Genomic DNA, 22,164 nt, shown 5'->3' on the forward strand with positions numbered 1-22,164 from the left:
CATCCTCAAGACGGCCGCGGACACCGGCCGCCGCGGGCGCAACTACTGACCTGGCGAGCGCACGGACGGACGGACGATACACATTACTTACGGATGGATGGGGGCCTGAATCATTGCATTGTTATCCTACCACTCGCACTTTCCGTCACCGCATGAAAACAATATAAGCATCGTTTTATAATTATCTACGAGCCAGAGCAGGGATGGGCGTGCAGGAGCAGTTCATTCCCGTACAGTAGATGGAGAGCGGAGAGCAAGAAACTAGCTAAGCTGCGTAATGGTGGTGGTAAGATCACTCAGATATCGATCGGTGCTCCGTCCATGTCGTCGTCCATCGGCTCTCCGTCCACGTCACCCTCGTCTACCGGTGCGTGTTCAGCAACAGGCTCCTCGGCGAGAGGTTTGCCGTCCACATTATCGTCATTGTCGATGGGCTGCCCGTCCACGTCATCGTCCATCGGCTGTCCGTCGACATCGTCAGCCAGAGGCTCCCCGTCGACCTCTTCACCCATCGGCTCCCCATCGACGTCCTCCCCCAGCGGCTGTCCGTCCACGTCGTCGCTCATCGGCTGCCCGTCCACGTCGTCCACCGCCTCGCCGTCTATCCCGTCGCTCCCATCGTCCATCGCCTCGCCGTCGAGACCACCAGCCGCGCCCTCGGCCGCGGGAGTGGCGACCTGCGCGACCTCGTCGGCCGGCCTGAACGAGCTGGCCTTGAACCGCGACGTGAACACCGGCACGCTCTCCTCCTCGACCTCGGGAGCCTCGTCCTGAGCAGGGGTCGCCTCTCCCGCCTGCCCTTCGATACGCTCGCGGAGCTCGGCGGTGAAGTCGGGCGGGAACACGATCCAGTCTTCCCAGATGTCGATGACGGCCGTGATTTGCTTCTTGAACATGTCGGCCGTGATGCGCCCGGGGAAGGAGTGGTAGATCGTGGAGAAGTGGTCGAAGACGAGGCCCAGGCGGCCCTGGAACTCTTGCCGGAATTTCCAGGCCATGGGCAGGGGGGCGGCGGAGTTGTGCAGGATGTCGCAGATCAGGTGGAGGCGCGCGAGCTTCCTTGGCACGGGAGTACCGTCGACAACTAAGGATGCGATGATGATGTCTGAAATCTACGTGTGCTGACGGTCAGACCCGGGCCATTCAAAGCGGAGCAAAACATGAGAGTTTCACCTCATTCGCAGCTTCCGCATGCTCTAGACTGAATGCCATGCACCGTGCCAACTCCCCTCTAGTTCCTGACAGTGACCGCAGCATAGCTTCAAACCGTTTACGAGCCAATTTCCCGAGCTTCGTCTTCCGTGTTCGCTCCCTCTCAGACTCCTCGGCAGAGTCTGTTGAGTACACGCTGTTATAGCCCTGAAGATGCATACACCTCCATTATAAACACATATGTGGAGATGTCGTGAAGTCATACCTCGTCATCAAACTCGCGTTCGAGGCTGCGGTCCCTATCCACCAAGGACCTGTAGTATCTGTGCTTTCGATGCTGAATTTCTACGTGTCAGTTTTGGAAGCTGTCGGCATACACCGGACCAACCTGATGATTGGTCAAAAACGCATAACGTGCATTGCCCTTTTCCCTCTCTCGTAAAGTTTCTTCATATTTATCGTTATGCCCCTTTACTTCAGCGGCGACGGTGCGTATGAACATTACAGTCACGTCGTCGTCGTCGCTGTGGGCCCGGTCAGTAGGGGAGCGGTGCCGACGAGGGGAACGACTGCGACGATCATAGCGGCCACGACTGGGCTGTCGGCGTCGACGTGGTGGTGAACGCGATCGACTTGGACTGTACGACCTACTGCGTGATCGTCGCGAGGCATACCGGTCATGCGAGCGCGAACGCGAACGAGGACGCCGAGCTGGACTGCGTCTTTCATGTTCCCTGGAGCGCGAGCGGGATCTGTGAACGACTGCGTGATATAAATTTAATAGGAAAGCCACATGAAGCTATTGTCCAGCAAAACATACCATACATGGGTTTGGCCGCGATTGGGACGGCTTTACTCCAACCGACGCGTAGAACCGAACCGCCCCAGTCAAATCCGTCAAACTCCCGCAGGGCGGCTTCAGCATCCTTTCTTTTCATGAATGAGACAAAACCACTGAGCCCAGCATTCTTGGTGCGACGGGTGGCCGTCATGTCTGCCCCGGGACCGTGACCGACATCACCACGAGGCCACATCACTTTGACCTGTAACACGAAACGAAGTTAAAGGCGAGCTTTGAATCAAAAGAACCGACTGAAATCCTCACCGAACCAACCGGACCCGCGCGCGCAAAGAATGTGCCCAAGCTTTGTTCCGTGACGTGAGGGGGAAGATTGGCCACAAAAACATTGGATGTCTAAGACAGAATCAGTATGAGACGTCGTAGTAAAGCACCTCTATCCAAACCTCGGGGTCTCCGCGATCCTTACTGCCACTCTGGCCTTCATATGCTATATAGCATGTCAGTTGTTTATCGTTAACATGTTTTCTGCAACGCACCAGCCATAGCTGTCGCAGACCTTGCGTGAGCTGCAATTGATTATTTAAAAAAGATGAAGACATAGAGCACAAACACGAACCAGTCCGCGAAAATCGAGCTTCTCTTTCCGCCTGATCTCTGCTTTCACAATGAGTACCAATGCATGCAGCGAGTCGGCCATTACAACAAACTTTTTGATTTCTTCCAGAAAGGCATCCATGGCGCGCTTGCCTTTAGGCTTGGGTGCTAAAGGAGGAGTAGGTGACTATAGTGTGGTCAACAAGGTATCAACTCGACTTGCAGTCCATCTCACCTCAGACATCTCCTCTAGCGGTCGCATGCTGCGAGAGGACCCTTCTGCCTTGGACTGCACCGAGGGCGTATAAGCGATCCCCGAATCTTTTGACGAACGAACAAATCCTGGCCCTGCTTGCTTTTTGGCTACAGCCTCACCCTCAAAAGCGTCCAGGAATTCTGCGTATGCTCTGGCAGCATTCTCTTCCTCTTCCCTCTTCTTCGCGTCAGCTGCCTCCTTCTCTTTCTCTCTCCGGGACTTTCGCACAGTGCCCTGGGCATACTGCGACAATTTCTGATCATCGACAGGTTTTTGCTGTTGCATGAGAACGGTTGGTGAGCGTGAACTGAGGAGAAATAAGTTCTATCCGTCGCACTGGGAACGAAGATTCATCTTCGTCTTTGTCAAAAAAAGCGGCTAATTTGGACTTTGTTTTGTCCATGGTGTCCTGAAGAAGATCAGGGTATGAATGATATTAGATATGTTGGTATGATGCCTCAAGGAGTAGAAAGTGCTCGAGTTTGGAGTGCTGTTAGGTTGTGGTGGCTGTCGAACGCTGTTCACACAAGTGTCACATTGTTACCAAGTCACGTCAGTGTCACGGATGGCACCGTATTCGTTTTCCCAAAACAAAACAAAAACTTAGGGCAGCGCGCTACTCAATATTGGCATCGACTAATGGGCACCATCAAGACTACAACAATGAAATTTGCCTCGTATACCGTCAGAGCACAGAACGGCCTCCCAATACCTGATCATATTATACGATAAATCGTCAGTCACTCTGATTCCGACTGAGATATAGACGAACAGGTCGTCTACATCATCAGACCGGACAAGCCGCTTGATGCATAGGCCATCGGCTTCATTGCTGGGTGGGGTTGGGCTTCAAATTGGAAGTATTCCTGTGTGCCCGCGGAGTCGATGCGAATCTAATATGGTATTGTTGAGTATCTTGAATTTCGCTTGAATCCGCTCCAAAGGAAATAGCCTTACGAATGCCCCTTTGTTACCGGCCTGATCCACATAATTCGGTGCAGAGAATACCTATATCACGAAGGAGCAATGCTAAGTACCAAGTGTAGGGAGTTGTTATGAGATGGACATACAGTGGTGCATAGGCCGTTGTGTTCAATAGCATAACCATCTGAAGGACCCATAACGCATTAGATCGTGGATGCCCAAGTCACGGTCATATTCGCAAATGCCCACCTTGACGAACTTCATGACTACGCAAAATGCCGGTAACACCATTCAACTCACACCATCTGCGTGTCACGTCTGGGCCAAAAGCAATTCCAACACCCTGTAACACGATCAGGTCCTATGTTTTATAGATCGAATCGCTTAAGAAAAGACATACCCGTTTGCTCGGCCCTCTACCAGGCGTTTCTTGTGGATCGGTCCATAGAAGCTATGATAGAATGGGTCAACACGCTCTCAACGGACCTTGGTTCAGATGCAGACCCGGACATACCTCGCCTAGATCCTCGTGAGCCAAAGGGGTCATAAGCAAGTTGAAGAAATTACATACACATCAATCCCTCTGTCCCTGGCTGACGCCCAATCCTCTCTATTTTACGAATCTCGTCCAACGTAACACCATCCTTGCTAAAAAGACCACCATGCACGACAAAGTATCGCTTGAGTCCCTCTGGAGACAAGATAGAACCTTGGCTCTTTTCCGGTGGTCTTGTTGCAGAAATCAACGTCGCCAGAGGCACTACAAGAGTTTGCTTTCTTAGCACAGGTAGAAAGCACGATGATTAAATGCTTGAACGACGCACTCGTTGTGAATAAGTGCGCGAAGAGCTAGATGATGTCAGGATATAGATCTATACATTTTGCGAACGAGAAGTACCTTGTAGGTCTGATCACCATGTTTATGCTTTGCCTCGCCCTCGAACCCATATGTTCGATTCATTTCTTTCGTCTCATGATTGCCACGATTTATAAACATATTTTTTGGATATAGCCCTGTCGCAGTCCCGTTAGCCTAAATCAGCCAGATATCATACACAGATGCTCTCACATTTGTAGGCTAAGGCTGTGAGGATGACCTCAATCGACCATGAGCCTCGATCGACAAGATCGCCATTCATGAGCAAGCAATGCTTCTCAGATGGTGGCCCGGTCAAAGAATACAAGTATAGCATATCATAAAATTGGCCTAACCCAAAGCATGAGCATGTGATCCCAGGTACTTTGTGTTTAGACGTACCATGCACATCACCAATGACATCGCAAGTCATTCTCTCCTCGAGAGGCAATTCTACTAGGCTTTGTTCTTTGATAAAGTGGGAGTGTGCTCCCAGGACAATCTCCCATACATATCGACGTGGAAGGGACTTGCCGTCCTTGAACCACTGGATCATAGCCTGAATGAATTCCAGAGTTATCGTGTATTTCCCATCGTCAGCCGTCTCCAGCTTAGGCCCATCGTATTTGTTGTCAAGATCGCAACCACCTGTATGAAGGTAAAAGTGAGTTCCTGTATCGAGATATCGAGATGATACAAACCGTCTGCAATGATTTCAAGACATCTCTCTACGGCTGACTGCTCTTCGCCTACTTCGATGGCCTGTGTTGAAAGGATTGAAGGGCGGAAATATTCGATATGTAACATGTAAGCTACCTTTTCAAATTCAATCTTTCGTAGAAGCTTCTGCGTTGACTCTAATTGCAGCTTGACTTGGTTATTGTGGGGATCAAGCGCCATTACTTTCTTCAAGTCTGCCACGGCCAGCTGAGGCTTAAGAGTTTGTATGTGGCACATCGCTCGTCTATGATTGAGAGTTGCTCGAAATCATGCTCGGAAAGATGCGATTAAGACCATACCTATAATAAGCTTTGGCATACTTGGGGTTGAGCGCAATCGCCCTGCCTAGGAAGATCATCTCAGTTCAATCGCAATTGACTATTTGAATGAAACACCCACTGGCGTCTTGAAGAGCGTAGCCATGTTCTTCTATTTTCAACCGTGTGTATGCTCTGTTACAAAATAGTGTCGCATCCATCGGGTTCTTCTCGATAGCCTCCGAGTATAGGTGAGCCGCACGCGGGAAATCATGATCTACAGGATCAAACAAAATAAAGGGACCAAAAGCAGAGCACGTAGATTATGAACGGACCAATAAATGCCTTATTAGCCTGCGCCTTCAATTTCGATGCCTCTTCCTTGTCTACTTCTGAAACCTCCTTCGTATCTAGGCTTAATGTCGAAAGAGACGGCGATGGGATCGACGAGGGTGGAGTTGACTGTAATGGAGAGGAAGGAACAGATGATGAAGCGTCGCTCATGGTTCAAGATCAGTTAAAAGCTCGTTCTAAAGATGATTTGGAGAGCAATGATCTCTGCTAGTACATTAGCAGACCGGAGTGATTGTCCACTGCATGCATACCTTTCGAAAGGGAAGAAAACAGCGTGCTTGGGAATGATGACGATGAGATTTATGTACACGAGAGAGTACTTGTGTGAGGGTTCAATGAACGGACACTGTAGAATTGCGACCTTGCAGGAAGGGTAATGGCACTTACGTCACACAAACCTGGATATTGGGTCAGATTGGGTCTCAGTAGTGTCTCAGTGCTGTCTCAGTCCAAGCATGCCTTCATGAAGCAATAAGATGGACAAGACCCCCTTGGTCAACGGACCGTTACCCATACATGAACAGTATAGATTGCGAGAATGTTACAGGGCTACTCTTCAATTGAGCCATACTAGAACCTTTAAATATAGCACCACAGGGTATAGTAGCTGAAATTAATCAAACTCGATGTACGACAGCGGAAAAAAACGAGCGCTATAGGAAAAGAGCGAAAAGACGTGCAATATCACATCGAATGACTTCAGTCGCACTGGTCCAGGTTGAAGTACTTTCCAAGACGGGGCCTCATGGTGTACGCGTCTACATTCTGCAACCAACCATTGACGAATTGGTGCAAGCTGCGACAAAGACAATCAGATATGAACATTTGGCTCAGAGGTGCCACTCACTAGTCCAGGTTGTTCTGGCATCTGCAGCACGATGTGGACGCAGCGGCAGTTGCCTGACCCTGATGTGTACAATGTATGAGCGCTTTTTTTGTAAAAAGTCGGAGCACCACGTTGCTTACAAAAGTCAATTGCGGGGACCAGCCATTGTACTGACCGATGGTCTTCAGGACATCACCACCATTGCTGTTCAACGTATCAGAAAAAAACTGAGCGCCTGTGCGAATGTTGTAGTCCTGAAGGATAAGGTATCAACAAATGTGAGTGAGTTTCCTGTAGATCAGTCAACTTACGGGATCCTTGCAATTCCCGCCAGGCGCCGATCCACACTTGTCCTTGGTTATCTGCATTAAGCCCTGTTCACCAGCACCACCAACAGTGGCAGGATTGCAACTGCTCTCTTGCATGGCAAACGAAGCCAGCATGATAGGCGGAACTATCCAATCGGGATTAGAGAATGAGACCCCAACGAGCGACAAAAGTGCTCCTCACCATTAAATTCCCCACCATACTTCTCAAAGAGCCCTATATATTCGCTGCATGCTTTAAAGGGGCTGCTCTTGTCCTTGATCGCAGTAGACAGGTCGGCAGCGATGAGGTCAGATATATGGACGAATGGAGGCCTCCAACCGCCATCATTGAGTCCACAGTTTAACCAGTCGATGTTACCGTTAGGACCGCTAACAGCGGTGATGTCCTCTGCAGATAAAATTATGAGGGCTATCAACTAGACATTACAACTTCCTTGGACTCACTCGTGGCACCGATATCGCCACACTTAGACTTGACGCTGATCAAGCCTGCAATAGCCCCTTTTACGCTGCTTTTGCTGTCATCAACATAGTTTGCGACAGGGGTCGACGCAGGGGCGGCTGCAACAGAGGTCGTCGGCGCCACATAAGTAGAGGTCGGGGGATTGTTGGTTGTCGAAGTCGTGTGGGGGAAGGAAGAGGAGCTCTTCACTTTGCAACGCTTGCTGGATGAGCTTCCCCGACGGGCAATGTGGGCATGACGAGCTGAATGAGAGCGTTCTTCGTGAACGTTGCTCGCCTCGACAACGGCAACAGCGAGGACAATAGCAACAAGGCTGGAGAGGAGTTTCATGATACAGTAGTAACGAATGTGGGTTCCGCCTTGGGAGTAGTATCGAGTCTAAAGATGCGAAGAAAGGCTCAACAACGCGGGGTGTTGGTTTTATGGGAAAGACGCTCACCCAGAAGCACTCTTAGCGTTGGCGACGTGGAGTGAAATGCGTGGATATATCCTGATATATCACGTTTTTAAAAAACACCAGCTGCCAAGCGATCCAATCAATTCATTCAGAACCTCTAACCTTTAGGCTAGCACTTACCTTTTTTGGCAACCGACCGATCACCGTCCAAGCATGCGGAAATTATTTTCTTTTTCTCGATGTTCTCTCCGATAGACGGTTCCTCATCGACGGTTGAAAGCATGAAGCTCAATTCGACCTCGCATTGAAGCAATGGTGCAGGATGACGCTCATATTATTGTCCTCGATCAGCAAGGCAAGCTCATCCATGGCCCCTGGGCCTGTCTGCTGATACCTAACTCACCTGTCGCAAAGCGTGTATTGCTCCGAACGATGACTCTGGACCCTTACGACGGTCAGTCCTTCAATGCGAGGTACTCATGACCCCGCTGGGAGCCGTCGTAGGCCGTCGTTGGCGAGGTGGCCATCAGGGCACGGCATCTTTTGCCCGTTTTGCCAATAAATATCGGGTAGTGAAGGACGAGTTTGCTATGTGAGCTTTGAAAGTTCCTATCCAGACTCTGTCCAGCTCTGTCCTGGTCTGTGTCAACTCCAACGTATTTTCATATCGAATATGACTCGCCTACCTTCCAAACGCGTATGCTCCACCCACCTGAAGCGCCCCAGATTCACATCGCGCATGAACAAAATCATGGTGCTGGAAAGTATTCGAGGTAGCGCGAATGTCTTTTCGCTTCAACACATGGCTGACTGCCCAGACGTCGATGCTCGTGCTTGAAGTGAACATAACTAAAGAAAACTATGGTTAGGATTCCGCAGCACTGGCCAGTCCTGTCTAATCCCACGTTCTTCCCGTTCTGGTACATCACTTACACCAATCCCCCCCCCCGAGCCCCCCAGCCGCCACCATTCCTTAAAATCGCTGTACTGCCGGTGCAAGTTGTGTTTGGGGCGGACAGGTACCTCTGTAAATGTTGACGGCAACACTGCGTCTACTCAAATTGATCACATTGTCAAGTACCTTCATCTTTTTCTTGTGCCAGGAATCTCACGAACCGAGTCACAACAACAGATGTTATGTTGCATGAATCCGCTGTATTCCCGCTGTGTTCCATGTTGAATTTCTCAGGGAATCATGGATCCGTACCCAAACTTACATATACATATACGCAGGCCAGATGAATGTTGTTGATGCATCTCACAAGTCTGTTTCGTGATTGTTTGTTGTGAGTCACAATTCTAACTCTACTTCACTATGAAGAGACATTACGATCCTTATAGGAGATCTTGATAGGTCAACTTTCTTCGAGCTTCAGTATGCAAAATTTCCAACGTTGATGTTGAGATTTAGAGAAACCCTCTTACTAATTCAAATATGGGCCGTATAAGGAAACTGCTGAATTTGACGAAAATTAAAATGAACTCCCTTCATAGTGAGCAAGTGAGTTATTTTTGTTTTCCTCGCGGCTCTCATCCATCATGGACACTACTCATACTAGCAAAGAGTTACAAGAATCTTCTCCTGTAATCTCATTCCAGTCCTCGGGATGTACGAGAGCCGTTTCAGACGCAAGCCCCCCGACTGAGCATGCAAAGGGTATGTCTTTTCGGGTCCAATGTACAACAACATAGAAGTTGATTCGGTATCCCAGGCTTGTTCTCTAAACTGAGCATATCAGATCGACTTTTAACTCCTGCCATCCTGATAGCCATGATTATCGGCGTGATTATCGGAGTCTTCGCACCTAGTGTTCAAGACACATTTGACACTGTTAAATTGAACGGCGTCTCAGCACGTATGTATCTCGATTATCTATATGATGCATCTCACACATCGCATCCTCTCCAGCTATTGCCATTGGATTGATTGCCATGATGTGGCCGATTCTTACGAAAGTTCAATATGAAACGTTCCCCGCTCTCTTTACTTCACAGCGCCTCTGGACCCACATCGTCTTATCCGTCTTCCTGAATTGGATTATTGGACCGTTCATTATGCTGGGTCTTGCATGGGCAACTCTACCAGACCTCCCCACGTATCGCACAGGAGTTATCATGGTCGGGCTCGCTCGTTGTATCGCTATGGTCATGATCTGGAACCAGCTCGCGCGCGGAGACGGCAACTACTGCGCGATCCTAGTCATGATTAATTCCATTCTCCAGATTGTATTGTACTCTCCCTTCGCAGTCTTGTTCATCAATATCATCGGAAACCAAGAGTCCTCGATTCATGTTTCCTACGGCAAAGTTGCAATCTCTGTGCTTATTGTATGTTCATCTCGTCTGAACGGTGTCTCTCTTCCTAACTCCATTCCAGTATCTAGGAATACCATTAGTTGCAGGGGCCATAACACGATACGGCGTCTGGTTACTTACCAGCAAACGCTTCCTTAACGAGAAATTCTTGCCTCTCTTTGGCTATATTTCTCTTCTCGGGCTTCTCTATACTATCGTCGTCATGTTCGCCTACCAAGGACACCAGATTATTCATAATCTCGGTCCCGTCTTCCGCACCATGGTCCCCCTAATCCTCTACTTCGCAATTATGTGGACATTCGCATTCTGGCTGATTTGGCGTCTCAGCAATCGGTATCCTTCGATTTTCGGGTATGAGATGGCTGTCGTGCAGAGCTTCACAGCAGGCAGTAACAATTTCGTGAGTTGTTCGTAGTTGGTCCGATGACATCCCCAATTCTAATATATTTTATCTTCCAGGAGCTCGCGATCGCGGTTGCAATTGCAGTCTACGGTATTGACTCCGATCAGGCCCTTGCTGCGACGATAGGGCCACTTGTAGAAGTTCCTACCCTTTTAGCATTAACGTGGGTTTCGCTGTTCCTCCATCAGAAGCTTGCATGGTCTCCGACGGAGCTTGCGGAGGGGCATGTAACAGAGAAGAATTCATGAAAGGTACTATGTGTTGATCTCTTCCTTTATACCAAAATGAACACATATACTACAGACGTCGTAAAAAATCCAAAACAGCGCTGTCGTTCACATCTGTAGAGTCGATCGGCGGTCAGAAAGCCGCTGTAATATGATCATGTGCAAATCATCCTCCTGCTGCATGGGTTGCGCAGCCTCTTCCTCTTCTACCAGGCCCTCGCAATCTATGTACCCGCCACAGCATTCCGATTCTGACTCGTGATAGGAGCCTGCGGGGGTCAAGGCCGCTACCGAAAAGAGCGCGGAATTCTCGTTAAGCGTCAGGACTTCAGCTGTCCCTTGCACACGCTCTAAGCTTTTCCCTGGTGAATTGCTTGCGGTGCCTTGCGGGATCGTCTGAGAGAAGAAGGTGGCGAGAGTCTCGGCAACGTTATTGTCCCTGTTTGAGACCCTGTAATCCAGGCGCGATCAGGCGTCGTGCTTCTTTGGCTCTTGGCTCTTTCTGCTTGAAAAACACAGCTCATACCTCGATATTTTGGCGATGCTCGAGGCCATCTGATGAAACCTTGCCAACGTCGTCTGCGTACGCCCAAGGTGCTCCATAAGCTCTGAACACGCATTGATCTGTTTATTGTCAGTTCTGCAAGTCGCGCATGTAAGTCTATTGAACGTCACCATGTCTTCATCAAACCCTCCAGAAGAGCCTGCCTTTGCTATGGCGAGCTCTCGGCGCAAACGTGTATTCTCTGCCTCCGCAACTCGGCATCGCTCTTCCAGGTCGGCGACATACTTGGCCCGGCGGTCACGATATGCCCGTTGCTGTGCAAGAGAGCGTGAAGGGGGAATGGTCATGTCTTTCTTTCGGCCTCGCGTCATGTTGTACGATCCACGCGCTGTGCTCGGAGCGCAAGATTCTGCCGTCTGTGCTGCACAGTGCTGCACAGATATGGCCTATGTAGGGGTGTAGGTTAGGGCCGCGAACTTGAAAGTCAAAATCAAAATCAAAATCGATTTGTCACTGGTCGTCACCTGACTTCTGCTACTAGCGCTGGCGCCGAAACCGACTCAAAACCGGCGCCTTCTTGTGATGCACCAGCTCCCCCTGCCATATTTTGTGAAACAGTCTGCGTCTTCACGTTGGTATAGTATCTAAGTGAGGTAGAATGAGACAGTCTATTGCTGATATCGACGGTCACAGCGAACTGTCACTTGAGGCCCTTGTGTGCTGTCGTATCGGAAACACACCACAGGACTCATGCGACCGCCAACCATCTACTCGCCGCTACGTCATTAGTGACAAACTGATATTGGCGGCCCACTCGAAGAGCTTACCAGCTATCCCGGTCAACCTGTAAACAGCATCAAGCTTGACCATCAAGATTCTGATCCTGTCACGAGCTCCCCCTCTATCAGAAAGTATGTCCAGACCGCCATGATGTCATATCACCTTGGGATCTTGAGACCTCGAGCTTCACAATAGACCCAGCGGCGACATCGTTGTCAGTCAATATCGTGTTGGCAAGGTTCTGTTCTTGCCATATGCGATTATGTGGGCTCTCGTACCGACGCTAAGCTCGGCGCTGATTCTAGCCTTCAACCTAGTCGCTCAGGAGGAGCTCTACACCACAAGGTCTCCAAAAAATGTTGGCAGCCGCTCTTCATGGGTCTGACGGATACATTTTTGACATCCGCTGATTAGGGGCCAACAACAAGGCGCGCTCGATTCTCAGACCGTTCTTTACCCGCAAGGATCATTCTTGCTACTCTATAGCGGCTCTCTGAATCTATTGCTGTTTGATCTTGTTCTGTGCGCTATCAATGGGGCGCAGAAATTGGACGCTAAATTCTGTGCGTACGGTGCCGGCACCGAACTCAGCTCCTGAAGCAAACCGACGCCCGACGTCATCCGCACAGATCACAGGCACCTTGGCATAATACCCTTCTCCCGTCTTTTCTTACTAGCTGATACTTCGGCGTCCCATGCATGCATTCTCCATCGTCATCACCTGACAGATCCATTCTCGCCCCCTCCCGCCTGATAAAATTGCTGTTCACTGACTAAATCAGGGACCCTCAGTGATTTACTGACTAACTTCAGAATGCAGAGTTTCCATCAGGCTGTGATGTACGATCGAGATGGGACGCCAGTTCGTCTGTCGGCTCTATTCGCGGATGTGCGTGTTGTGGCCCACTCGGAGTCCGCGACATGATGTACGACGCGTCACGCCGATGATGAATAGTAAGTCCCATGGGTTCTCACGCTGCGGCCTTATCGACGTCGTCTTTGTGAAGTTGTTGTCACATAACTCAGTTGCTGTATGTACTGAGAGCCAATTTTTGATCAGAAGGAGGAAAGAAGGTGAGTGTATTTCTGTTTTGATCGTGGCTGGTACTTGCTTGAGAACCCAAGGACTTAGAGCTACATAAGGCCTCTTTCGTTATCCAATCTGCGTCTGCGGTTTACATCTATTTTGCATTCGGGGAAGTGGCACGGCCGCATTCTCGGTCATCTGGCGTGAGCTCTGACGCCGATGAGAACACCGGACTATTGGTCACAAGTATGTTTGATGCACCCTTTCCGACACCCGGCGCGGAGTAGGGCCTCGGAACAGCGCGCGTTACGGTGAGCTATGCGCCTTACTGTTTTGTGCTGGTTCCTCTCAGTTTGAGATCCCCGAAATATGCCTGCGGTCTGCGAATCAACGTTAGGTGAATACACAGGGCTTACACATGGGTCGGTGATAGGTAGGGAGAGAGTGTAGCCAGAGCGGTTGGCCTTTTGTGCGGGAGAGAGCTTAAGTCCGCAACCTACCTATGAGAGAATACCAGAAATCATGTATTTCGCCATAACATCGAACAATGGAAGGCACGTAGCCGACTATGATTAACAACGATCTCATCTATTGAGTTACAAATAAAGAACAGCTTGTCGATACGAGGGCTGGTATTTGTATAAAGTGCACCCCATTGAAGACCGACACAGCTTAAAGGGTTATCGCATGAATGGTAGCCCGCGCAACAATATGGTTACCCAAACAGGGGATCGTTTCCTTCGCATATAGTCCACTGTGGAGGGACCCGTGGCCTGTGTCAATTGATGGAGCGACGAAGATCCGAGGCTGAGGAGGGTGAACAGGTTACGGGACCCAGTGATCACGACGAGGATCTGAATTTGGAGCCGAAGACGACAGCTTCGCGGGTGAGAGCGCAAGGAAATGGCCATTGTCGTCCAATCGAAGTGTCTGATTTGGGCACTTCAGCCACAGGAAGGCCCATGAGACGCAGGTTGGCGCAGCAAGTGGGCTAGGCACACGGAGCTGTGAACGACAGCGATCGATCATGCGTCCGCTCTTGCCTTTCATGGTATGGAAATGAGTTGCGTGGAATGAGTCAACGGGCGTCCGCGCCACTATGGGACTCCAACCCCGGGAGGCACAGTAGGGGAGAGATGGCGTTGCGGATGCGTGCGAGAGACGACTGAGACAGGAGTCCGGACCTTGTGCGCGGGACGTATGCAAGGCGGAAGAGAACTGGAGGCTATGCGGCGATCGCGACTTTGGCTGATGGCGTCGTCGCGAGAGGCAAGGCGTTGGGACGGAAAGCAAAAGCTGTGAGCGTGGTTGGAAAGCGCGGGGGTGGACAGCCAAGGACGGTCCTGGTGCGATGAGGGTGCGATGAGCGCGAGTGCGCAAAGCGACGGGGGAGGAGAGGCCGACAGCGCCGGATGACTCGGTGAGGTGAGGCGGAGCGAGTCGTGACTCAGGGAGTGTTTGCGTGTGTTTGGCGGGAGCGTGTATAACAGAAGGAGTCAGTTGAAGGCCCACAAGGCGAGTGCGAGAGATATCGCGACCCCCTCGAACGCCCAGCTCTCGTCTTGACTCGGCCCTCCTTTATTTTCTCTAGACCGTTCACTGACTGTCTCTGACTCCCCCCCCCCCCCCTCCCCAGCATTTAAGGAGTCCTCCCAGCTGCTGCTGAAGGACGAGAATATCTAGTCGGGTCATCCAGGTCGTCTGACTCTGGAGATCCGCCTCTAACCTGCTGCCGTTAAAATGTATCCTCACCGGAAAACCCGCCGTTCATTCGTCCGCTCGACCACTCTCGCTCTCGTCTCGTCTTCGTCCCGTATCACTGGATCAACCTCACCCCTTGTCACCCTCGAGATGAATGATAGTCCCATCTGAATAATCCTCTTGTTGCCCGTGCTCCTCGACCCTTCCGACCGCATTTCCAATGCATGCCATCTCCCACTCTCTCACCCATCGCGGGTCGAGTGCGTCCCGCACTCGCTCTCGATGGCAGCCGTATTCTTCCGTCCCCTCCTCGCGGTCTCCATCGAGTGCATGCCTCAATACCCCTGCTACAACTGTATCAACACCCCCCTCAACTCAAACCTCTTCGTCTGGCGAATCAGATCTTCTCAAGTCTTCCTCAGCCCTACCCCTCTCACAGAAGGACGGAACACCGCGCGATGTGCAGAAATCGAGATGTGTGAACGGTTTAGTCGGTGCGGCACTGCTCTCTCCATTTCCTTTGTGGCGCGTCAGTCTCACTTTTCAATCAAGATCTGGCTGTCAAGTCTTTATGCGAGATATGGCATCCCCATGACATACCCGCTGTTTTCTCGGCACCCACTCGAACAATCGTCCCTGCACCTATCGCGAGCAGTTCCGTATCCCTTCCGTCCACGCATCAGACTAATATACACCTCTTCCATCCTCGATACTCCCAACTCCCTTCGCCAGTCTCTCCTGGGTGCCCCTTACCATCTCCATCCACACCTTTCTCCACAACATCACAATACTCCGACAACGTGACCGACAATTCTTCCACCTCCTCATCTTCCACCCCCTCATCCTCCACCTCCTCCAAACCAACTCGAAGTAATGTAGTTCCGCTGAAGGGTTTCGTGCACGAGGTCCTGCGTAGATCCAGGACCTCGTGCAGCGTTCTTCAAACAGCTCTATGCTACCTCGAAGCCATACGCTGCAAGGTACCCAACATCATCCAGCAAGAGAAGCTGGGCAACGGCGTGCGAGGCGAACCGGATCAGAGTTTTCGCATCATCCAGGCCGATGAATCTGAGGCGAACTTTGTAGATGAGGCTATGACAGACGACCTCATCGGAACCTCGTACTCTGCTGACTCGGATAGCTCGTGCGGGTCAGTCGAACCTACTGTTCGTATCATGGACACTAGTCTTCCCCCGACTCCTTCGTTCTGTTCAACCTCACAACCGGAAGTCGTGACCTCACTGAGGCGACCTGGACCTTCTGCGGAACTGCCGCCGTTACCGCCATTGCCATCGCCCCTTCTCTGTCCTCGCCGTTCGTTCCTGGCGGCTCTCATCCTCGCATCGAAGTTTACGCAGGACAAGTGCTACTCTAACCGTGCCTGGGCGAAGCTCGCTGGACTTCCTGCGCGCGAGATTGGGAGATGCGAGCGGGCTCTTGGCGAGGCCTTGGAGTGGCGTCTATGGGTTGGCAAGCTGCCTTGTCCCCGTGGTCCCGTATCTCGTAGTAGAAGCCATGGCGCACTGCTTATGTCTGGCTCTTCATCGTTCGCAGAGGCTCTGAATCTGGGTAGCACGCCCGGCTATTCGATGCTTCCGCCTTCGACACTGCGTCGCTCTAGCACGCTCCCCGCGAGTGCTTTTGCCTCTACTCTATCTCGAGATGCCTCCGCCCTTTCCCTCCGTTTCCCGCAGCCGCCACTTGAGATGGCGATGGTTCCTCAGACCCTCTCTTTAGATTCGCATCTTGCTACACAATTCGCGCCCATGCCTGCGCCGCCGATGACAACATGGTCTCATGGAGAGGCCGGCACAGATATCTCTTACTCCGCATCCTATCCTGCACCGCTTTCGGACGCTTCCTCGACACCAATGCTGAGTGTGTCGCCGACGTCGACCGTCTCGTCTCAGGACAGTCTGTACGAGGAGAGGACGATCAACATGGCGAGTTTCGTCGATGTTGCCTCGCCGTTGGCGATGAAGGTCGATCCTTCCATCCCAGCGAGGCCGTCTGGATACGCGTTTGCATACCCGGGTGAATGGCCGTCTACGGCTGGGGAATACATGAGCGAGGGAGGGATCAGTGGTTCTTGGGACGGTGTGGGATATTCTTTACGCGAAGATCTTCGTTGCTAACATCTCGCTGTCTCCCGCGTTAATTTTTTTTTGTCCCAATATCGTCTCTAGCGCTCGACTCTTATCTATTTTCTTGACTCCCTTGTACTCACTGTAACACTGTACATAGAATTTGGCAGGCTTTATTCTTCTCTCCACAGTCTGTTCATGCGGTCCTCATTGTTATCTTCTTTTGCAACCTGTTGGTCTACGTCTTTCTTCCGTGCCTGCGATCTTAAGGCTCCTCCCATCCGGTTCGCTTCGATGGACGACCTCGGTGCTGCTTAATTATGCCTACAACGCACGTATGATCTATTCTTTCTTGTTGTCCTGTTCCATGTTGCGCGGTTTCTGAGAGTGATATTGTCTGCACGCATACAGTTCCGCGGCCGACCATATCGTCGACATTTTACGGGACCCGACCGCACGTACGCAGTGACCGCGGAGCCGTCGTGCGCATCAAACTCTTCGAGCGACTTCTGCGGAGGTCTTCAGCGTGCACTACCGCGGAGGCGCGGGTTCGGGCTACGTCGTAAACGTTCTCGCCGGAATGCGACATCATCGTTCGTTCACCATCCGTACATGTGAACAGGCTCGGGAACCGTCAAGGGCTAAATTCTTGCACCCCATGTGAGTAGCTACTCGTGCCGTTGCTGTTATAGAAACTATGATGAACTTTCTGTAGTCACTAGTCACTGTCAGGGCGGATCATATTCGAACGCACGCCAGCCTAACATGTGCTGCGCTTCAGGACCCTGAGGCCTAAGTGCCTACCAAGTATCATATACGTCGGCGTCAAGTCAAGGGCTAGACTGGACAGACGCGCGCGTCGCTCGGTTGTCTCGCTTCTAATACAACAGATCGTTTTGCATCCTTCTTTCATTCTCTTGCACTTTTCTCCCGCTCATTGCCTTTCAGCTAAGTAGTGTCCTTGGATTCCGCACTCTCCCCGCAATATTTGAAACGGAGTCACACATCTGTCAAACGTCCCACTGCCAATACAGTGTGTAATCACTCGAGTGCCTCACGCGGAATTCGATGGTATCGATATGAACCGGATCCTCCCAGCCCGCGCCACCGCTTCGCGGACGGACAGCGTATCATCCAACAGCGCAACTCGCTCGCAGGATAAACGCAGGGTGATATCTGTATACTTAGTATCACAATTCAGTTTCGAGACGCTGATGTCTCATCAGGGAAAGCTCTAGAGATCTCCAAGGTTCACGTTCAGGACGCTCCGGACTGGCACAGACCTTGACGGCACCGCTCTGTGCTCTTGAAGGTCTCTTCCGAGGATGCGCATGACGCGGGCACTTGTCCGGCACTCACGCTGACATCGGCTCGATGTGATTTTTTTGGTGGCCAGCGCAGCCCTAGTTTCCTCTACCAATGACGCCCTCCAAAATTAACGCTGCGGTGTCCCGATTCTGGACCTGTGCAGGACTATATACGAACAACCAGCTTCTTGGAACTTTCCTTCGCAGCTCCCTCTGGGCATCCCTTTGGTAGCTCTCCAGGCCTTATCCGATACACCACGAAGCGCCCACTTATGGTCTGGAGCACCGATATGTACCTCCCGTTCGGAATTCTTTCTCAGAAGATAGAAGGATATGATAGATGTGACTCACTGTTCCGAGTTGACTCGTCTGTGGCTACGCTGGCTGAAACCGAAATTGTTACGCTGAGGGAGACAGCAAAGATCTCTACATTCATTGCCGTATCATGACGATCAACCGAGCGTCCGCCGGGAGCCGGTGTTTTGATCGTGTCAGAAGACTGACTTGTTCTCATACGATACGAACTGAACTGATGACACTCGGCCATGAATAGAAGACGTACATTCATACTCATATCAGGATAAGTATACACGGGACCATTACTCGTCACACGTTCGTTCTGCCAAACTTCCTTATATGACCTCCCATACATAACTTTCTTTAGATCTGTCCATCTTATCCAACATTATTGGGTATCATGACGCGTCTGTCCGTCTACTCGTTGAAGAACTTCAAGGGGGTCTCGGCTATCTGGACGGCCTGCCAGGTCGTCGGGTGTCCGTCTGCGTCCTTGTGACCTTCGTCCGTGAAGAGCGAGTGAAATTTGACATCTTCCGTTCCCTGGAACGCACAGGCGTGGTCAATCGAATCATTTTCGCTGCCAAGTAGATAAGCTTGTGAGCTAGGAAATAGACGCACTCTATTCGGCGGGTCGTGGATGCTGTACCGGGTGGTATTCATGAATCATCAAGATCGGAGGTACAAGTCGCATAGCAAGCGACGCACCGAACGTGAACGAAACCTTCTCCGAGGTCATCCTTGACCGCAGGGATCCTGATCTTCCCTAGGATGATGGTGCCGTAGCTGGTGGGTGCACTACGGACTTGAACGAGGTCGCTGCTGAGATCAAAGCCTACGAGCTCTGAATCGGAGAGAGATGACACGCGAGACCACATCTTGGGCTCGTGTTTGTCCCAATCGTGGCGAGATTTGACGATGGCGGCCTTGATGTCGTGGAGGACAGTGTGGAAGGCCTCGATCGCGTTCGTATGAGGGGCATGCGCTTCGTTGAAAACAAGTTCTTCTTCGGATGCTGTATATTTTCAGGAAATCAGCTGTTTTCCGACAAGGCACTATAGAAAGAGTCACCCATTGTGTATGCACTGTGAGCGATGGCGGGACGGAGGGCTGCACGGCGGGGCGATAATCAGTTTAGCGGTGGTTGCCTAAACGGGAACTGCTCTTTTCAAAGCACAGGCCAGGTTGTCGACGCCGTTCGGATTGAGCTCGTAACCTGTGGATGTCTCAGCAACAATCCGCTGCAAAGCCTTCGCTCCAGGGGGTCAGAATTAAAGCTAGGAAAGGTGCTGTAAAAGCCCAGGCAAAGCACGAACCCACAGGCAAGTCTTTTGACTGATTTCACCCTCTTTCCCAATCCGTTTCTGATACTCCTTTGTAGTCTTCCGAGACCAAGTATACAAGCACCTCGAGGCCGTACCTCAAGGAGACTTCGACGCCGTCGCAAACAAGCTCGTCCAAGCAGGATCTACCCTCGAATTTTTGAAATATGCTGATGCTCTCTTCGATATCCTCATCGTCGGCGGTTTGCTGCAGCCAGGTGGAAACTACCTCGATGAGGATCGCGCTACATCTCCATTCTCCATCTTCCAGGCGAAAGAGCCGCCTCAACTCGACGACATAAAGAACTACGTGGAGGTTTTCAACAAACTCATCAGAAGGTGCGTCTCGTCGCATGATGTCGTATGACCACACAACGCTCATGTATACGCGTGGACGCATAGGTACAAGTACCTACAGAAGCCCCTCGAGACCACCTCTCTACCCACCCTTCTTCAGTATGTGAATCGCTGGGATCCCGTTCAGAAGGAAAAGTTCGCTATGGCTACAGGCCTTCTCATGGCCCAAGGCCTTGCTGGCGCCGCTTGCCTTCTGAGCTTGACGAAAGACCAGCTTGTCAAGAACGGTGTGTTTTTTCTTGCCAGTCACCTGCATCTATGCATTTCTCAATTTTTTTTCCTGCGCGTAGACATTGCGGTCAACATCCTGACGCTCATATTCCGCGCATACCTCGCGGAACAGTCAATGGAGTCGCTCGCTGGAATACTCAAGCGCGGCGGTATTAAGGACCTCTCCGCCTTTTTCCCTCCTAATCGCCGAGATGACAAGGTTCTTGACGAGCATTTCCGCAAAGAGGGACTCCCACAGGTTGCAGATTGGTGGACCAAGAAGCAGAACGCCCTGATCAAAGAAGACATCACCAATGTCGTGCGCGAGAGTCTCGAGCACGAGGAGGCACCTTCCAACGTTAGTTTGTTAATCATTTACGGAGCATCATGTCATCGCTCACGGTTGTGTTGCCGCCGCTAGATTGTCTCAGCAATTAAGAATGTCATCGAGGAGAGGCCCCTGCCTGAAGCTGAGCTCATAGCTTGCCTCTGGCAAGGTCTGATGGCTGGCGTTGACTGGAGCGCTCGCGCCGATCAGATCGAAGGCCTCGCTCTTCGCGAAGTGACCGTGCGTCCTGCTCTTTCTTCGCCGTACCATCAACTGTACTGATTGACTATCCTTTGCTCAGAAATATGCACCTATTCTTGACCCTTTCTGCAACAACGCAAAGACCGAAGTCGCATTGATCAATACCGTACAAGTGTACTGTTACGAAGACACGCGCATCATGAAAGCATTCCCACAAATTCTGAAGGTCCGCGCTTAAATTCACCAATGTGCAAATCGTCGTAAAATGCTGACGATGACTTGATTCATTTCCGTAGGTTCTGTATAACAAAGATTGTATCTCTGATCAGGCTATCATATACTGGCATCAGAAGGGCTCCAAGGCTCAGGGTCGCCAGCACTTCCTCAAGAGTACCGAGACACTCGTCAAGGTCCGTTCCTTCCCATGTTGGCCGTACGTGTGGCTGATTTTCGTGATCCCTGTTGCAGTTCCTGCAAGAACAGGAAGACGACAGCGATGAGGACGAGGAATAGACATTGTTTTACTTCTTGCTTGCTACTTCCAGGGCGTTAAGGTGTATTCTTTTACGGTCACAGGATTGAGTTTAAGGGGACACCGGTAACGGTTGGAGTTGATAGTAGTGTATTTGAAGAGCCTTGAAGTACTGAAACCCAAGACGCGATATGTATTTCGATCGCAGGCGAATGTGCCTCGATACACGAACTTCAGTGTCGTGTGCGACTGACAATAGATCAATTAGAGACCCAGGCGTCAGCTTGAGCGCTTGAGCTGGCTTTTGAGGCTTTCCAATTCCTTATGATATCCGGTTCTGGGTTCGCGCCAATTGTTCTTCTAGACAATCTGTATGTTCTTCTAGACGATCTGTATCTACTTCCGTATTTAAGTCGAGCATAGCTTGAGGCCGGTGATACATTCTCCAACAGCTTCTGACTTTACGAGCGCAGACTATTCCGATCTGAAATCCAAACTTTCTCGTCGTGTCTGGTGAGAACGATGCTCATGAAGTGATGGCATGGTATATTTCAATGTAACGTGCTCATCTCAAAACGCATTCTGAAACAATCTAAGATAGGCGAAGGCCTGGTTTTGTTCTGGCGTACCGCGAGCACGGCGAGGGGAGCCTTCGCTGCTGGAATCAGCTTGAACCTACATAGACCGGCGCACGCCA

At 51.0% G+C, this 22,164-nt stretch overlaps 8 protein-coding genes across 8 annotated transcripts; 3 read left to right on the plus strand and 5 right to left on the minus strand.

Annotated features, from left to right (window-relative positions):
- Nucleotides 1-156: 156 nt before the first annotated feature.
- HETIRDRAFT_385169 (uncharacterized protein) lies at nt 157-3,207 on the minus strand (the record flags this gene model as incomplete). The annotated part of the gene is made up of 11 exons (XM_009549013.1): nt 157-1,112; nt 1,174-1,359; nt 1,418-1,489; nt 1,541-1,790; nt 1,978-2,195; nt 2,258-2,347; nt 2,398-2,479; nt 2,567-2,611; nt 2,662-2,735; nt 2,784-3,080; nt 3,142-3,207. The coding sequence occupies 11 exons, from the start codon at nt 3,205-3,207 to the stop codon at nt 297-299; spliced, it is 2,196 nt and encodes a 731-aa protein (XP_009547308.1). The 3' UTR covers nt 157-296.
- Nucleotides 3,208-3,409: 202 nt separating this feature from the next.
- Nucleotides 3,410-6,269, minus strand: HETIRDRAFT_434634 (uncharacterized protein). The gene is made up of 17 exons (XM_009549014.1): nt 6,167-6,269; nt 5,897-6,091; nt 5,704-5,838; nt 5,604-5,649; nt 5,401-5,548; nt 5,286-5,346; nt 4,987-5,232; nt 4,798-4,935; nt 4,627-4,742; nt 4,553-4,577; nt 4,300-4,488; nt 4,243-4,247; nt 4,129-4,179; nt 3,978-4,071; nt 3,875-3,912; nt 3,762-3,812; nt 3,410-3,697 (listed from the first exon to the last, which is right to left on the minus strand). Exons 2-17 carry the CDS (start codon nt 6,063-6,065, stop codon nt 3,584-3,586), a joined length of 1,626 nt encoding a protein of 541 aa, XP_009547309.1. The 5' UTR covers nt 6,066-6,091; nt 6,167-6,269; the 3' UTR covers nt 3,410-3,583.
- A 160-nt stretch (nt 6,270-6,429) lies between these two features.
- Nucleotides 6,430-7,990, minus strand: HETIRDRAFT_33452 (glycoside hydrolase family 23 protein). Its single transcript, XM_009548603.1, has 7 exons — nt 7,973-7,990; nt 7,515-7,911; nt 7,252-7,458; nt 7,053-7,195; nt 6,882-6,995; nt 6,763-6,821; nt 6,430-6,711 (listed from the first exon to the last, which is right to left on the minus strand). The coding sequence occupies exons 2-7, from the start codon at nt 7,861-7,863 to the stop codon at nt 6,615-6,617; spliced, it is 969 nt and encodes a 322-aa protein (XP_009546898.1). The 5' UTR covers nt 7,864-7,911; nt 7,973-7,990; the 3' UTR covers nt 6,430-6,614.
- Nucleotides 7,991-9,701: 1,711 nt separating this feature from the next.
- On the plus strand, nt 9,702-10,897 carry HETIRDRAFT_45136 (arsenical resistance protein; the record flags this gene model as incomplete). The annotated part of the gene is made up of 4 exons (XM_009548621.1): nt 9,702-9,786; nt 9,840-10,258; nt 10,308-10,646; nt 10,706-10,897. The coding sequence occupies 4 exons, from the start codon at nt 9,702-9,704 to the stop codon at nt 10,895-10,897; spliced, it is 1,035 nt and encodes a 344-aa protein (XP_009546916.1).
- A 10-nt stretch (nt 10,898-10,907) lies between these two features.
- HETIRDRAFT_434636 (uncharacterized protein) lies at nt 10,908-11,752 on the minus strand (the record flags this gene model as incomplete). Its single annotated transcript, XM_009549015.1, has 3 exons — nt 10,908-11,327; nt 11,403-11,500; nt 11,552-11,752. The coding sequence occupies 3 exons, from the start codon at nt 11,750-11,752 to the stop codon at nt 10,985-10,987; spliced, it is 642 nt and encodes a 213-aa protein (XP_009547310.1). The 3' UTR covers nt 10,908-10,984.
- A 2,960-nt stretch (nt 11,753-14,712) lies between these two features.
- Nucleotides 14,713-17,340, plus strand: HETIRDRAFT_409979 (uncharacterized protein). Its single transcript, XM_009549016.1, has 2 exons — nt 14,713-15,383; nt 15,442-17,340. Exons 1-2 carry the CDS (start codon nt 15,110-15,112, stop codon nt 17,022-17,024), a joined length of 1,857 nt encoding a protein of 618 aa, XP_009547311.1. The 5' UTR covers nt 14,713-15,109; the 3' UTR covers nt 17,025-17,340.
- A 1,654-nt stretch (nt 17,341-18,994) lies between these two features.
- HETIRDRAFT_434638 (uncharacterized protein) lies at nt 18,995-19,681 on the minus strand (the record flags this gene model as incomplete). Its single annotated transcript, XM_009549017.1, has 4 exons — nt 19,649-19,681; nt 19,286-19,592; nt 19,199-19,220; nt 18,995-19,120 (listed from the first exon to the last, which is right to left on the minus strand). The coding sequence occupies exons 1-4, from the start codon at nt 19,650-19,652 to the stop codon at nt 18,995-18,997; spliced, it is 459 nt and encodes a 152-aa protein (XP_009547312.1). The 5' UTR covers nt 19,653-19,681.
- A 74-nt stretch (nt 19,682-19,755) lies between these two features.
- On the plus strand, nt 19,756-21,741 carry HETIRDRAFT_476260 (uncharacterized protein). Its single transcript, XM_009549018.1, has 8 exons — nt 19,756-19,899; nt 19,959-20,238; nt 20,302-20,483; nt 20,547-20,824; nt 20,888-21,034; nt 21,096-21,221; nt 21,292-21,405; nt 21,464-21,741. Exons 1-8 carry the CDS (start codon nt 19,800-19,802, stop codon nt 21,506-21,508), a joined length of 1,272 nt encoding a protein of 423 aa, XP_009547313.1. The 5' UTR covers nt 19,756-19,799; the 3' UTR covers nt 21,509-21,741.
- Nucleotides 21,742-22,164: the final 423 nt, after the last annotated feature.

This window comes from Heterobasidion irregulare, assembly GCF_000320585.1.
Source record: "Heterobasidion irregulare TC 32-1 unplaced genomic scaffold scaffold_06, whole genome shotgun sequence".
Lineage (NCBI taxonomy): Eukaryota > Fungi > Basidiomycota > Agaricomycetes > Russulales > Bondarzewiaceae > Heterobasidion > Heterobasidion irregulare.

What these genes read in the sequence shown, in the direction of transcription:
- HETIRDRAFT_434634 (XM_009549014.1), bottom strand. Translation starts at nt 6,065, where the DNA reads ATGAGCGACGCTTCATCATCTGTTCCTTCCTCTCCATTACAGTCAACT. An exon ending in CACAGCCTTAGCCTACAAAT is followed by an intron (nt 4,743 to 4,797) that starts GTGAGAGCATCT and finishes GGACTGCGACAG; the next exon opens with GGCTATATCCAAAAAATATG. An exon ending in ATGGTGATCAGACCTACAAG is followed by an intron (nt 4,578 to 4,626) that starts GTACTTCTCGTT and finishes GACATCATCTAG; the next exon opens with CTCTTCGCGCACTTATTCAC.
- HETIRDRAFT_33452 (XM_009548603.1), bottom strand. Translation starts at nt 7,863, where the DNA reads ATGAAACTCCTCTCCAGCCTTGTTGCTATTGTCCTCGCTGTTGCCGTT. An exon ending in GCGGGAATTGCAAGGATCCC is followed by an intron (nt 6,996 to 7,052) that starts GTAAGTTGACTG and finishes CTTATCCTTCAG; the next exon opens with GACTACAACATTCGCACAGG. An exon ending in GGTCCCCGCAATTGACTTTT is followed by an intron (nt 6,822 to 6,881) that starts GTAAGCAACGTG and finishes TGTACACATCAG; the next exon opens with GGTCAGGCAACTGCCGCTGC.
- HETIRDRAFT_409979 (XM_009549016.1), top strand. Translation starts at nt 15,110, where the DNA reads ATGCATGCCATCTCCCACTCTCTCACCCATCGCGGGTCGAGTGCGTCC. An exon ending in ATGTGTGAACGGTTTAGTCG is followed by an intron (nt 15,384 to 15,441) that starts GTGCGGCACTGC and finishes TTTTCAATCAAG; the next exon opens with ATCTGGCTGTCAAGTCTTTA.
- HETIRDRAFT_476260 (XM_009549018.1), top strand. Translation starts at nt 19,800, where the DNA reads ATGTCTCAGCAACAATCCGCTGCAAAGCCTTCGCTCCAGGGGGTCAGA. An exon ending in TCGCTCTTCGCGAAGTGACC is followed by an intron (nt 21,035 to 21,095) that starts GTGCGTCCTGCT and finishes TCCTTTGCTCAG; the next exon opens with AAATATGCACCTATTCTTGA. An exon ending in CATTCCCACAAATTCTGAAG is followed by an intron (nt 21,222 to 21,291) that starts GTCCGCGCTTAA and finishes TCATTTCCGTAG; the next exon opens with GTTCTGTATAACAAAGATTG.